The 16,071-nt window shown below is 43.4% G+C and overlaps 1 protein-coding gene across 1 annotated transcript; it reads left to right on the forward strand.

Moving 5' to 3' along the window:
* Positions 1-4,263: 4,263 nt before the first annotated feature.
* On the forward strand, positions 4,264-12,366 carry LOC105490217 (G protein-coupled receptor 12). The gene is made up of 2 exons (XM_011755622.2): positions 4,264-4,470; positions 5,212-12,366. The coding sequence occupies exon 2, from the start codon at positions 5,227-5,229 to the stop codon at positions 6,229-6,231; it is 1,005 nt and encodes a 334-aa protein (XP_011753924.1). The 5' UTR covers positions 4,264-4,470; positions 5,212-5,226; the 3' UTR covers positions 6,232-12,366.
* Positions 12,367-16,071: the final 3,705 nt, after the last annotated feature.

The following is a 16,071-nucleotide window of genomic DNA, read 5'->3' on the forward strand; positions in this document are numbered from 1 at the left end:
TACTTTTGAGCCAGCGTGCATCACATGGCATGTACAGGAATGTTTGTCATGGTTTTATTCACAATAGCCAAAACCAGAAAACAACCCAATGTGGATCAATAAGAAATACATGAAAAAACAGTAGCATATTTGCTGTGGTCTGAATGTTTCCCCCCAAAATTTCTATGTTGAAACTTGATCCCCAGTGTAATAGCATTGAGAACCGGGGTTTGGGGACGTGATTGAGACTTGAGAGCTCTGCCCTCTTGAATAGGATGAGTGCCTATGGGAGCTAGTTTGCCCCTTCTGCCAGTAAGCACACAGGAAGAAGCTGCCACCAGTAAGGAATGGACCCTCACCAGACACTGATTCTGCTGGCACCATAATCTTGAACTTCCCAGTCTCCGGAATGGTGAGCAGTAAATTTCTATGGTTTACAAATCACCCAGTCTGATGTATTTTGTTATAGCAGCCTGAACGAACTAAGACAATAGTCCTACAATAGAATTCTATACAGCAATGAAAAAGATTAAACTACTGCTCCTTGCAACAAATGAGTATGTCTCACTAACATAATGTTAAGCGAAAGAAGCCAGACATAAAAGTGTACATACTGTATGATTCCATTCATATAGAGTTCAAAAACAGACTAACCTAATCTGTGATATTATAATTCAGAATAGTGGTTTCTTTTCAGAGGATAATTACTGGGAGTGGGCAAGAGGAAGGCTTTGGGGTACTAGTAATGTTCTATTTCTCAAGATGGATAGTGGTTACATAGATATATCTATTTGATATATCTTCATGGTACTGTATACTTGTGAAATATACACTTGTCTGTATGTAGTTTATACAGTTATAAAATGTATTGTCAGATGAAGAGATCAATAAAATCAAACTTTAATTTGGGATTATATTGTATTCTCAGGTGTGATATAGACCCTTGGCTGGACAGACTAAAGCACGGTCAATCTACGGTTCAGATTACTGCACCAATTAATCTGATCTATGGAAATTGGCTAATAATCATTAACATAAGCAAGAGAGAAGCTGACTAGTAACATTTCAATACACACACCATGTGCTGTGCAGTACTGGCTCAGTTTATGACTTGCTCCAGCCAGTAATCTGGGACAGTCTCATGATTTACAAATTCAGTTACAAGAAGGGGCTAATAAATGTGCCCTCAGGGTTTCAGTTGGCAAAGATGCCATGTGTGATTAAGACAGGCGCCGAGCCTTTCTCACATAAAACAGTCATCATTACTCTAGGTTGTGAAAATGCCAGATCATGCTTGAAGGTTTACAACTTCTTGCTGAAGTTATAAAAAAAAAAAAGTGACAAAAAAGGTAAGTGATGAAAAGACAGTAAATGTCACACCTCTGAGGGCATCTGTGGCAGTGTCCTGTCACGGGTGGTGAACACATCGAGAAGACAGCTTTGCAGACAGCTACTTTATGGCCCTTGTTACTGAGGCTGTGCAAAACCTCCGCATTGGCCCACCCAGTTCCAAGCTGTGGCGAATCCTGACCTCCAGACCTGGAGTTGGTGTGCCTGGTGTCCCAACTCACTTTTCCCCTCAGAGATGCCCATTTCGTGAAGTTCAGAGGGGACGCCCATCACAGGACACCACATGAGATCCAGGCCTGGCCGATTGATCCACTCTTTCCCTTTAGCGGCCATAGTTGGTTGTGAGCGGGGCGCACAGCCCAGGCTGGGCCAGAGTTCTCCGCAGGAATTCCACTCACAGGTTAAGAATACAGTCTCAGAATGCAAGCCCAGGGCTGCCTGAGGTCACTTTCCATGACTGCCTGGAAGAAACTTGTCTGGGGTAGGGAAGTTTGAGGTACACAGACGCAGAGAAGCAAAGACAAGCAGAAATAAATCAGGCCAGGGCTGACTGCCAGCCACCTGCTTCCTGTAGCTTCTCCTTCTTTTATGTGAACCACTCCAGATCTTTCCGAGTCATACCAGACAACAAAACGCCTTTTTTTTTCTTAAACTAGTTTGAATTGGATTTCTGCTCCCTGGCAACAAAAGTCCTAACAAATAAACCAATAAACGTAGAATCCAGAGTACAGGGAAGTTACAAGTAATCCTTCCAAGGGGGAGTGGGGACAGAACTGTGAACGCACAGTCGATCTTACCATCAGGGGAGCTGAGTGTCCACATCACTGTTAGCTGCTGACTCCTGGGCTCTCCCCAGTGGCGGTATCCGAGCCCCAGGTATAACTTGTCTCAGTTTCCTCCTTTGACTCTTCCCAGGTTTTACAAATTTTTTCTTTACAAAAATCCATATACCTCTGCCATTCACCTCAATACTTTTTTCTCTCCTCCAACACTCAGCTCTTTTTTTTTTTTAATTTCTCAAACACATTAATGACTGAATTAAAAAGTCCCACCCCTTTAAGCTCCGTGAGGTCAGGGCCATGTCAGTGTTATTGGCTGGAATAGTGTCTGACCAGCCCTATGCATTCGCTTTCCTTAAACTGCATTGCTGACGTGAGGTGCCTAAAATGTTGCCACATAGCTTGAGCTATATTATGCCAAAACTACTACATGTTTGTTAAACGACTGCTCATTTTTCATCGCTTCATTCTAAAATTCTCTGATGCTTCACACAGAAATTGAGAAGAAGATTACATCCCTTCATGACAGCATTTGCTGCCTGGCATTATTGTTGATTCGTGTGTGTGTCACTACCAGAGTGCGCACTTGCGTGCAGAGACCATGTCTTACTGAATTTCTGTGCCCAGCCCTTAGCCCTGTTCTTGGGACACACACGTGTCTGACGCCTCCCCACCACGAACAAGCCACTCTGAAAACTCCATAAAACCCTGCTTCTCAAAGTGTGACCTGTGAACCAGCAGCAGCAGCAGCAGCATGGAGAAGAGGCTTGCAAATGCAGAAGCTAGACCCACCCCCAGAACTACTGAGCAGAATCTGTCGCGGTAAAAAGTTCAGACTATTCTGGAGGTAGCAGGAGGTCTTGGACATCATGGAATAGATATGCCAAATCGAGGAGGCTGGGAAAGGGAGAAGCAGGTGGGTACCAGAAATGCAGGTGAGAGGGGATGAGGGCCTCAACCAGGGAACTGAGGATGATGAGAAGTGGCATGCAGGGAGAGCTGGAGCGACCTTGCAGAGCCAGAAACTGATTGATGGAAGAAGGGGAGGAGAAGCAGGAAGAAAGTCAAGGGTGACTGAGGCTCCGAGTCTGTTGGGCTGGGATAGAGAAGACGTGAGCAGCAGGGGAAGGCAGGCTGGCCAGCTGATGATACTCCTATAGGGTCCTTTGCCTGCCGACCATTTCCATTCGTACAAAAGCCCCTGGGGAAGTGGAAGAAAAGTAGTGGGAAAACCTTCACCTCTGACAGGGCAAGACGAGACTATAACACTTTTTCCTTCTCCCATCTTTAAACTGGAGGATCATCTTGGAACTTAAGATCTACGAGGTGCTTGGGTTTTTATATCCAGAGGAGGCATGGGCTCAGAAAAGCAGACAGCTATCAGGTTCTTCATCTCAGAATCCATTGATGTGGCAAAATGAAAAAATAAATTAATAGTGCCACTTCAGTATCTAAATGAATTGGGGTTTGGCCAATGTCTGCAGGAAGCTTCTACAAGAACTCAGTAAATGATTTCCATTTGAAAACACAGCTCAAAGAGCACGTAATAAGTGCAAGTTGGTGATGATAATGATGATACACAGAGCAGCAGCATCTATTCAGTTAAGCAAATGTTCCTGGGAAACAGTGATAATGAACCAGGTCCAAGACCATGGGCAATTCTAAAAAAGCGTGCGGGGCATTTTGTTGTTTTAAAGATCTGCTTCCTCAACCTGTCCACCCCGCCTCCCTGCTGCTGATCGTGAATACCATCCTAAGCAATCCTTTTGGCCCTGAATGTAGCGGTTTAGGTGAAGGCGTGGAAAAGCCAGGACTGTGGAGACTGGAGCTCCCCGGGGAAACCACAGGAACGAAATAGGTCACAGGGCTCCCAGGCAGCGCTCCCCTGCCCCGCCCGGTGCAAGCCCGGGTCCGCCGGCTGGGGTGGGGCGCGCGGCGCGGCAGGCGGGCAGGGCGACCATGCAGTTCTCAGCCTCCTGGCTCTTTTGCCCCGCGCTCCTGGGCCGCCCTCGCCTGCCCGCACCCTAGAGCAGCCCCGACCCGTGGAGGCGCGCGCGGCCTCCCGGGGATCCCGCGGGCTGGCGGGCGGCCGGGCGCGCGCGGGGCGGGGGCGGAGCGCGCGCGGGGAGCGTGTGGGCCGGGCGGGCGCGGCGGGGAAAGCTGGGCGCGCGAGCCGAGCCTGCGGCTCACCTGCAGCCGCGTCGCTCACCTGCAGCGGAGCGCGCGCCCTGCGCCCTCCCGGCCCGCTCCGGAGCCCGGCCTCCGCCCTTTGCCACAGCGGGCGCCTGCGCCGACATGCGACACGAGTAGCCCGCGCGCTTCGGAAGCACCGGAGGAGCCCCCTCGGCCTGGGCGCGCCAAGGTGACCCCCTCGATGACCCCCCGCCCCCGCGGGCCGCCTGTCCCCGCACCCTGTCTGTCCCTCTCGCGTCCGACTCCAGTCCCCGCTGCCAGGGGAGCGGAGGCAGTGCATGGGCATCTGTCTGTCTGTCTGTCTGTCTTGGTACTTCCATTGCACACACCTCCCTCTCGTGGCCCTCCCGACTGCTCCGTGCGCACGGGGGGGAGTCTGGGAGCCCCTCTTTGTTCCGGTCGGGGGTGCGTTTGAGGGTGTGCACGCGCGTGGGGGATGCGTTTGGAGGGTGGGAGTTCGATGGAAATAGGCGATTTAAATATTCCATCGAGGATGGCGGCCCCTGACTCAAGACCTGCCGCTGCCGCGTGGTTTTCTCGGCAGCAGCCCAGATGTCAAACAGTTGTTGGTTTTCAGCATGCAAGATGTGATTTTCCAATGTGCATTCCCAGCGCTTTTGCAAACAGACCGCCGCGAGTCCGTGTGTGTCTGCCTCGCTCACGCTGGTGTTTTGAAGTCCAACCCTGTGTTTTCCCCAGTGCCAAACGGCATTTGTGTTGTGGGGTTTAAACCACAGAGACTTTGGCTTTTGTTTCATTTCCCAACAGTTCCTCATTCCCGAAGCTTGTGGCATTTGGTACTGGTGTCTGAGCAGGGGCTGGCTTTCTGTCTGTCTGTGTGTCTTTTGCATGATCTCGGATCGTCACCCTGCTGTATCTAAACATTAAAAAACCTGTCTTTTCGTTGAAGAGGACAGGGGTTAAAATGAATGAAGACCTGAAGGTCAATTTAAGCGGGCTGCCTCGGGATTATTTAGATGCCGCTGCTGCGGAGAACATCTCGGCTGCTGTCTCCTCCCGGGTTCCTGCCGTAAAGCCAGAGCCTGAGCTCGTAGTCAACCCCTGGGACATTGTCTTGTGTACCTCGGGAACCCTCATCTCCTGTGAAAATGCCATTGTGGTCCTTATCATCTTCCACAACCCCAGCCTGCGAGCGCCCATGTTCCTGCTGATAGGCAGTCTGGCTCTTGCAGACCTGCTGGCCGGCATTGGACTCATCATCAATTTTGTTTTTGCCTACCTGCTTCAGTCAGAAGCCACCAAGCTGGTCACCATCGGCCTCATTGTCGCCTCTTTCTCTGCCTCCGTCTGCAGCTTGCTGGCTATCACCGTTGACCGCTACCTCTCACTGTACTACGCTCTGACGTACCATTCGGAGAGGACGGTCACGTTTACCTATGTCATGCTCGTCATGCTCTGGGGGACCTCCATCTGCCTGGGGCTGCTGCCCGTCATGGGCTGGAACTGCCTCCGAGACGAGACCACCTGCAGCGTGGTCAGACCGCTCACCAAGAACAACGCGGCCATCCTCTCGGTGTCCTTCCTCTTCATGTTTGCGCTCATGCTTCAGCTCTACATCCAGATCTGTAAGATTGTAATGAGGCACGCCCATCAGATAGCCCTACAGCACCACTTCCTGGCCACGTCGCACTATGTGACCACCCGGAGAGGGGTCTCCACCCTGGCTATCATCCTGGGGACCTTTGCAGCTTGCTGGATGCCTTTCACCCTCTATTCCTTGATAGCAGATTACACCTACCCCTCCATCTATACCTACGCCACCCTCCTGCCCGCCACCTACAATTCCATCATCAACCCTGTCATATATGCTTTCAGAAACCAAGAGATCCAGAAAGCGCTCTGTCTTATTTGCTGCGGCTGCATCCCGTCCAGTCTCGCCCAGAGAGCGCGCTCGCCCAGTGATGTGTAGCACCCTTGCACCCAGGAGGACTCTGCATTTACCAAGCACTTCCACTGCCTGGCCAAGGTTTGAGATGCTTGCCTTGAATTCCTTGCATTGGATTCCCTCTCAAGCCACAGGAGCACTTAGCATTCGTGAAGCAATGACATCGTTTAGATGAGTTAAGTAATTGAAGTGAAAATAATGTTACCGGTGTTTTCACCATTAAAAAAATATTGTTGAGATCTTCACGCAATATTATTTTGTTTTGCTTGGGGACAGGGGTTTCCTTTTATATTTTGTTTGGAGGGCTGATTGGGGGTAGGAAAGGAAGGGATATGATACGCCCATGATGTTGTAAAAAGTCAATGAGTTTCAGAGTTTTTACCTGGACTTTAAAATAAATTTGAGTGATTGAGGAAAACTGAGGAAGACTTACTTTTTCCAGACTATTTTTTTTTACATGATGGTAGATTTTTTAATGCTGCATGTATGTAACAGAATATGACCCCTTTCAATCCAATGCAAATAGTTTACATAATTGTGTTTGGAAGGGTCCTGATTTTGCTAACATGAACTCAGTAATGTCACCGACATTGCAACCCTGAAACCATTCTTATTCATTCTTTCTTTCCTTTCGGCAATTACTGTTCACAAGAATTCTTTCGGTATTTCTATAAATGTTGCAACTCCTTCCGCATGGTTGACTGTGTTAGCTAGGCCACTAGTTTCAAATGTTGCCATGTCAATCTAGATTCCAACGGGTCATTTTTCAATATAGTTTTTCAATATGTACTTTCTAAAATGAATCCTGAAATAGGTTTTGATTTTCATATGAAGTAGGATTGATTAGATCTGCGATTGTAGTTTCTTAAGCTATTGTCTGATTCTTTTCAGAAAACAAAAGGAAAAAATCTTAATTATAGCAATTGAAAGTAGATTAAATTTATTTTAATATATTCTGAAAAAAACTAATGTGACATTATCATGAAATTTTAAAAAATCACCTTTCCTCTCTCTAAGAATATATTAATAGTTATTCTTGATTGAGACAGTTAGAATAAATATTATAGACCAAGTTTTTTTCTGGCTCATACTGTCTGTGGTGTATAATGCATTTGAAACAGGCAGTCCCCTGTTTTAATGATTAGGTTTGTTTGTGAGTGCACAGCATCCATCTATGACTGTGATATATATAACCTATATCCTGTAAGGTCATAAACAGAATGACCATTGGCTGTTGATGAAAAGTTAAGTTTGAAATCTTTTAACTCCTTTTCACCAAAAACCAATTTATACACAATAAAAATCATATTGCTTGTTTTCAGAGAGCAAGAATGTAGTCAGGAAATTGCAAAGAAGAATTCACTTCAAACACATTGTAAAATCAATGTGTCTCTGTTTTCTTTTCTGTTCATGCAGACAAATGTAGACACAGGTATCTTTCCTCCATTTGCAATGGATTTAGAGTTATGTCTATATAATCAGTGGAAAAAATTCTTGGCCACATATCAACTTAGCCCATTCAGATGGCAGCAAAAGCAGTATTTCAGGGTCGTTGGGGAGTCATTTGTAATAAATTAACCTCATTGGTTTGTTCCAGATGTGATGCCCAGGGTGGTCTCAGGACCATTCCGGGGGTCCTGCATGCTGATGCCTTCTCTCCAGCGCTTCTCCTAATGTAGCACACGTGTGAATAAATCCTCTACTTGAATCTGCGTCTCCTCGCTGAGGTTACTTACGGAAGCAGGAGAGGGACTGAAATACTTAAGAAATGGGAAATAATTTTCAATACATATCACTGTATGATCAATCTAATAAAATTGATGCCTTTAAAACATTTCTTTTGAACATTCGATGGAGTTAGTAGGTTGAACATGATGAGTCTGTTTTTAATTAATTAAAATTGAATAGCATCACCATAGGAGACTTGACAAAGGTAAGTTGGTTTTGACAGGGGCTGGGAAATATCCATAATGAGGTTTTAAAGGAATAAATGATGATTTTATAAAAAATAGTGGCTCCATTTGCGTATCTCCAATAGTCAGAATTATAATGAGAATCATATGTACTTGTTGTGACCACATGTGTGCCAGGCCCCATGCTGGGTGTTTTACTATAATCACAAAACTACTACTTTTATAGGTGAGAAAACTAAGACTAAGAGAGGAGCAGATAAAAAATGTGCCTGAGGCCACAAAGCACAAGGATAGAGTCAGAATTTGAAGCCAGGTTTTCCAAAGTCTAAGTCTTGCTCCTTCCCTGTACCTTGCAAGCTTTCATCCCTCAGTGGATACCAGGGCTGTGGAAACTGATTTGTAACATGTTCCTGTCGCAGAGTTTTGGCTCTGCATTTAAGACATAAAACTTGGCCTGGCGCAGTGGCTCTCGCCTGTAATCCCAGCACTTTGCGGGGCCAAGACAGGTGGATCACCTGAGGTCAGGAGTTCGAAACCAGCGTGACCAATATGGTAAAACCCTGTCTCCACTAAAAAATAAAAAACTTAGCCAGGCGTGGTGGCAGGTGCCTGTAATCCCAGCTACTCAGGAGCCTGAGGCAGGAAAACCGCTTGAAATCACGAGGAGGAGGTAGCAGTGAAACAAGATCACACCACTGCACTCCAGCCTGGGTGACAGAGCAAGCAAGACTCTGTCTCAAAAAAAAAAAAAAAGGCATAAAATTTCCTGTTTAAAATTACACTAGTTAAGTGGTTGCTTTTGGCCTGTGTTTTTAAAACATCTAGTTTCAGCTAAGAGATTTTTCAATTCAACTAATAACATGCCCTTACTGTTTAAATTGTGAAAAATGTTGGACATTTATGTGGTTTTCTACAAGGTTTCTTTTTTCTTATGGAGCTAATTATTTCGAAATGTGCACACATCTCAAGGTACATGTGTGTATGCATGTATTTATGCATACGTATACCCAATAATATTAACTTTGCAACAGGACCAAAGACCTCATGGAAAACTGTCTTATTTCCAACAGTCCTGAGGTAGCAGGCAATCTTTTACTCCACATAATTAAAATTTCTAGCTACCAAGGAATTGATATTTTTCCAGTAGAAACAGTTATCCTTGTAACTAGGACAATTCCATTACTTTACCAGAATCCTGAATTAGTCAAAACTAGTCATCCAAGTTATGACTACCTAGGGTTTTGTTTCTTTTTATTCCTTTAACTCTTTATTTCTTTCTATCAGTGAAGTTTGTTTTTAAAGGTTAAGGGGATCGCCTCCCTCCTAGTACCTGGGGTGGGGAAGCAGGGTGGAGGTAGAGCCCCTCTTTGCCTGGGAGCCTACATTAAGGAGGGAGGGGTGGATTCTTTGGTTGACTTGACCATGAAGAAATAGTCTTAGACTCCCCCAGGATTTAAAATAGGATTGAAACAAGAGGTTTAAAAGAGCAGATGAAGAATAGAGATACTTAGTGCCAATAAAAATATCGTGGAGACTTCTTACGCTTTTTTTTAAATGCTTAATCCATTATTAAAATAATGATTGACTTTATTTTATAGTAATATATGATAATATGACATTAGGATGACTTGCCATTTCAGATTTAAAATACGTATTAAGTGACTACTATGTTGTGATTTTGAATAATGTTTAAGTTTCTATGTTGATTGTATGCCTGGTATAATAAAGGAAAAGACTGCCTTATTGTCCCCTTTAAAATTTGTCATAATTATTGAATGTTTCGATATAAGGTTAGGACCTCTATGTCTGTTTAGAATTTTAAGAATCACAAACTTATAGATTTATACATCATGGTTTGAATTCACAGACAAATCCGTCTTCTAAAAAAATTACAGGCCGGGCGCGGTGGCTCACGCCTATAATCCCAGCACTTTGGGAGGCCGAGGCGGGCGGATCACAAGGTCAGGAGATCGAGACCATCCTGGTGAAACCCTGTCTTTACTAAAAATACAAAAAAATTAGCCGGTCTTGGTGGTGGGCGCCTGTAGTCCCAGCTACTCGGGATGCTGAGGCAGGAGAGTGGTGTGATCCTGGGAGGCGGAGCTTGCAGTGAGCCGAGACCGTGTCACTGCACTCCAGCCTGGGCCACAGAGCGAGACTCCGTCTCAAAAAAAAAAAAAAAAAATTGGTAATTTTGGCTAGAGCTCCTCAAACTTTAACTGTTTGAAGAGTATACAAATCACCTGAGAATCTTGTTAAAATGCAAATCTGCTTTAGTCAGTCTGGGGCATGGCTGAATTTCCAACAAGCTCCCGTGATGCTGATGCTGACGGTCTATAGATAACATTGATTCACAGTGATAAGTGTCACACTTTTAATATAACATATAAATATATATAACATATAAATACAACATATAAATAGTATATATTTGAATATATATAACATGTAACTATAACATACAAATAATATATATTTGAAGGGTTTATTTTTGTCAGAGGTTAATAACTAGTCTGTATTCAATGGAGACAAACTTTGAACTTTTCCTACAGCTTCTCAGGGTCTAATAAAGACCCATAAATATATTTTTTCCATGTTAATGAACTAACTTTTTAAAATCCTAATGATCATTATCTTAATTTAGTTCTTTCAGAAGCTTTATGTAGATGCAGTGCATTTCTCTAGGTGTGTGTGTGCGTACCTGGCAACAAAGGTTTTCACCTCCATTTCTTCAAGGACAGTTTTCTTTAGGACCTGAGTGGTTTTTGTTTGGGGGCTACATGTGTCTGCATGAATTTATCTTGAGATGATTGAGATGAAAACCTTTGTTCTCTGAGTTCTAAAATTCAACTGAACTTATTACAAAGCAACATTTTCTAGACAGGTACATCAGAGAAATTTAAAAATAGCTCACCTTCATTTGACACTTATCTGTAGCCTTTTATTTTTCAGCATCAAAAATACTATTAATGTTAATGGTTACCCTGGTCACAGGTACTCTGCTTCCTTTCTGCCCAAGGAGATGAGAACATTTTTTAAATCTAATAGAAGCACATTAAAATACATAGTTAAAGTGGATTTTAATATATAACTTATATATGTCCACTGTATAAGATACTTACAGAAGACATCTAAGAATTTTTTAATCATAAAAAATTCAAATACTAGCATCAAGCTCAAGTGAACAAATTTCAATTGAAAATAAGTTTGGGACATAAATAAAAACATTTACTAGGGCACAGATTGCCTTGGTAGTTGACTGTTTGAACAGACAGTTACAAATAGAATATTTTAAAAGGCAAAAGAACATCTTATGGAATTCTCTGTATGGCTTGGATTTGCATTTCTCACCAAACAACATATTTTGAATCTACAGGATTCTTATTTGGGTTGATGAAAATACAAACCTTCCACATAAGGAGAAATGAAGGCCTGTCTTTTACAGATATATGTGGTTACTGGGATAAAACCTAAGGGAAAATTTGTTCTGATCCAACTATATCCTTACTCCTTCCTAGATCCTTTTGAAGCATGAACAAATTTACTCTGGGATTCTATAGAATCTAATAATTGGAAGAAAACATATGGAGTAGAATTTTCCATATCAAATCTAAATCACCTAAGTCAAGCTCTCTTTGGAAACTGAAATTGTACACTTTTTTTCTCAATACCTTGCAGTGTTTTGATATTCCAAATCTTGATCTTTCTTATCATATTGTAATTCTATTTTTGTCTTGGCCAAGTCCCTGGAGGTACAGAGAACCCCCTAATCCCAGTCAACATTGATATATTGAAAATATTCATTAAACAATATTGCTTTCTTCTTCTCCTTCTTCAAATAAAACACTCAATTATTCATGTAATGTGTTTCTGATTTTATTTTATATCCTTTTGATCATTTTCCTGATCCCTTTTTCCATATCATTTACCATTTCTCTGCACGCCTTTTCAAATCTAGCCATCAGAATGAGGATACAATAATCTACTAAATGGAGCAGAATGATGGATTATTCTCTGCTTCTGGTTACTGGATGGCGGTGGTGCTTTAAGTATGGGCCCCCACCAGCAGCACCAGCATCTCTTGGGAACACATTAAAAATGCAGTCACCCGAGATTTACTGCTCAAAACTCAGGGTATGAGGCACAGCAATATGAGTTTTAATAAGCCCTCCAAGTGATTCTGATGCACGCTAGAGTTTGAGAACCATGCCACGGAGCTTTGACTGAATCCTAAAGTCTTCCTGACATTACTAATGACATTAATATCTCAGCAGTACTAGGACCTCTCAGCTTTTTCTGCTATGTCTATGCAAGGCAGTCCTCATATTGTACTGCAGCAAATCATAGATGATTTTTGTTTGTAGATATGCTGCCTTGCACTGATTTCACTGGAACTTCTTGCTGTTTTCAAGGTTATTTTCTAATTCATCAAGTTCAATTAAACTTCTGCCCCTTCCATTGCAGCCATATCACTGTCATGTGCCTCACACAGAAAGACAATTCAGTGAGAAGGAAAAAACCCAATCAGACTTCTTTCTTGGCATCGTGGAGATAAGTCTTCCTGTTCCTATTTGTTACTGTCTGTAAATTGACCCGAATATTCCACAGTTGCAGCCTCAACTGTGCAGCAGTGCATTGACTGTCCATCCATTTCCCCATCTCTGGTCTGTAGTTATGTACAGACACACACACACACACACACGTGTGCATGTGCACAATCACACCCTTTACCTTCCTCTCTCATACTTCCACACCCTTCCACTGTCCTTCTACTATCCCAGACCAGAAATCTTCAGTGAGGAAGTCCAGAGAACTAAGGCAGTTGTTCTCACTTCAAACACGGAAGTGATATGGAGGGTCTCACTGTCACGCTAGTTTTGTGGTGTTGACAGGCACAGCTTTGGCAAGCCTATGTCAGGATAAAAACACTTCCGTGATTCCAGACTGAGGACAGTTTCTACGATACAGGTTGGTTTACATCTCACCCCACTTCTACACTAACCTCATGATGCTGTGGTTCATAGTCCAGAAAGTTCAATAAATAAAAGCAATAAACACATTTTACATAGGAGTTTTCTTAATTCTAGGGATTGACTTGAGGCTGGGACTATGAAATAGTTGCATCTACTGACACTTTCTTTTTTTTTTTCTTTTTTCTTTTTATCTTTTTTAGACAAAGTCTTGCTCTGTCTCCCGGGCTGGAGTGCAGTGGCGCGATCTTGGCTCACTGCAACCTCCTCCTCCCAGGTTCAAATGATTCTCCCGCCTCAGCTTCCCAATTAGCTGGGACTACAGGTGTGCACCACCACATCCAGCTAGTTTTGATTTGATTTTGATTTTGTTTGTTGTTTGTTTGTTTGTATTTTTAGTAGAGATGAGGTTTCACCTTGTTGGCCGGCTGGTCTCAAACTCCTGACCTCAAATGATCTGCCCGCCTCGGCCTCCCAAAGTGCTGGGATGACAGGCACGAGCCACCACGCCCAGCCTAGGATGTCATTTTCATGAGTGCTCTTTAACCTTTCAAATTACTAAATCAATTCCATCAATTTTCTTTAGGAATATTTGACGCTAAGAGAACATAGTTTAAGTGCCCAAAAATGTTTCTTATTGAACACACGCTCTTTTTTAAGTTCAAGATCCAGTTTAAGCAGCAGCAAATCCCACAATACAGGCTACAGAGAGGTTTTTCACCGCTGAGTGGACTTTGGGACAGAGGTGGCTACTCTTTCAGTCCAACGACCCAGTGGTTTTCAGATGTAGATGCATTTTCACTTGAGACTTTTGAGACGTCTCAAATGAAGATCTAGTTGTTTCTGAAACACCTGAATCCAGAGGTGATGACAACTAAAGTAACTAAAAAGACTGAGGTTTTGCTCTCCTAAGCCCTAACCCAGGAGCTAAAAACCGTGAGTTGTGCCCGGTGGGTCTTGTGTCCCCTCCTGTTTGCATTCCTCATAAAGTTTGTCACAGGGATGAAGGGTTCCTTCCCACCCTCACACTCCAGAGAACTGAACACAAACAAACCGTGCCCAGAGGGTGAAAAAGCAGAGCTGCCCGGGGCTGTGGGCAGCCTATTTCAAGCTGTTCTTATGGAAAAGTCTTCACTCTGCATGAGGTAATTGTTTCAGTCCAGGACCACTTGACAAACCCTGACAGTGCTTCCCACATAGTATGCTTTGAAGCTTATCCATTCTAACCAGCTTACTGTTCATGCGAAGGCAGTTTCTTCCACTTTTAGACATTTTCCCCCCTCTAGTTACTAGCTGGCTCTCAGGGACTCATTCCAGGAAGTCTGGAGAGGTTGAAGAGGTTTGGAAAAGAAAATCTGATGGCTTCAGGGTACCTCCCTCGACCTGCAGACCCTGATGGAGTGATATGGCTTGAACAAGCAATGTTGATGACAGATGCCATTGCGATGTAAACTGACAGTTCCATAGTCTTTTTATTTATTTACTTATTTAATATTTTTAGAGACGGGGTCTTGCTCCGTCACCCAGGTGGGAGTGGAGTAATGTGATCATAGCTCACTGCAGCCTCATGCTCCCAGGCTCAAGCAATTCTCCTGCCTCAGCCAATTCTCCTGCCTCAGCCTCCCAAGTAGCTAAGACTACAGGTACACACCACCATGCCTGGCTAATTTTTTTATTTTTTGTAGAGATGGGGTCTTGCTATGTTGCCCAGTCTGTTCTTGCACTCCTGGCCTCAAGCTGTCCTCCCATCTTGGCCTCCAAATATGCTGGAATTAGAGGCACGTGCCACCATATCTGATGTATAGTCTTCATTAATAAAACGATGAAGAACACTCGCTCTAGACTTAGGCTGCCTGGGTTCATTTCCCATCTCTGTCACTTTCTACTTGACTGGCTTTGGGCAAGTTACTTAACTTCTCTGAGCCTCCATGTGTTGGTTTGCTAAAATGAGCATGCTGCAAGAACTTTCCTCATGGTGTTGGTTGAGATAAAACATATGGACGGTTTAATATAGTACTTGGCACATATCTACTTGGATGCTACTTTCCAGTAGTATTATTACCACTACTGTTGCTGCATTGGTATTATTATTACTGCTACTTACCCAAAACCTGTCAATTACTAATAGTGCTTCCACTAGTTAGTGAGGTAGAAACCCAGATAAAAGCTTTACATACATAATCTCATGTAATCTTTTCATCAATGCTATGAGGTCTGCATTGATATTCTCCATTACATTACAAATAAGGAAATTGATACACAGAGAGGTTGAGTGGCTTGCCTAAAACCACACAGCCTTTATGTAGCTCCCATGAACGCTTAGAAACAAGCAATGTCTGCTAAGAAATCCCCAGTCAGACCAGCCTGTGCATAAAAAGGTAAGAGGACTCTTCAAAGACAGCCCAAGCTCAGCTCAAGAGGAGTGGCCCAGACACACCCAGGCACTCGGGGGGCCTGCCTCGTGGTTTCTGGAAGCAGACTCCCCGGAGACAGACAACTGGGATGCTGATGGGTCTCAAAGGGCAGACCTGACCTAGGTAAGTGTAAAGAAGACCAAAGAGTTTTCTGGGAGGAGTAACTGTGATGGGATTCAAAGGAGTGAAGAGGGAGCGACTTTAGCTTATTTGAAATGGGGCACAATTGACATTTTTTTAAACGACATTTTAATTTGAACCAAGTCTCAAAAAATCCTGCAAACTATATTTATATGCACTAAAAGCTCACATTTAGGCGCTTTGTAAAATTTATAAATGTAAGATTTAAAAAAATGTGTTCATGTTTATTGAAATCCATCAAAGTGTGTGTTCCAAAAAAGAACCTAGTGATCAAAAGTCTGCAATTGTATAGACATGGATTTACCTAAATAAAAAATATTTACTTAAAAAAATCAACTATTTTATGTGTACTTTTCAAACATAAAACATAACTTACTCAGAATTTTTCATTTTAAATAAACCTGTTAGATGTACTGGGAGGAAAGG

The sequence above is a fragment of the Macaca nemestrina genome, chromosome 16 (genome assembly GCF_043159975.1).
Source record: "Macaca nemestrina isolate mMacNem1 chromosome 16, mMacNem.hap1, whole genome shotgun sequence".
Lineage (NCBI taxonomy): Eukaryota > Metazoa > Chordata > Mammalia > Primates > Cercopithecidae > Macaca > Macaca nemestrina.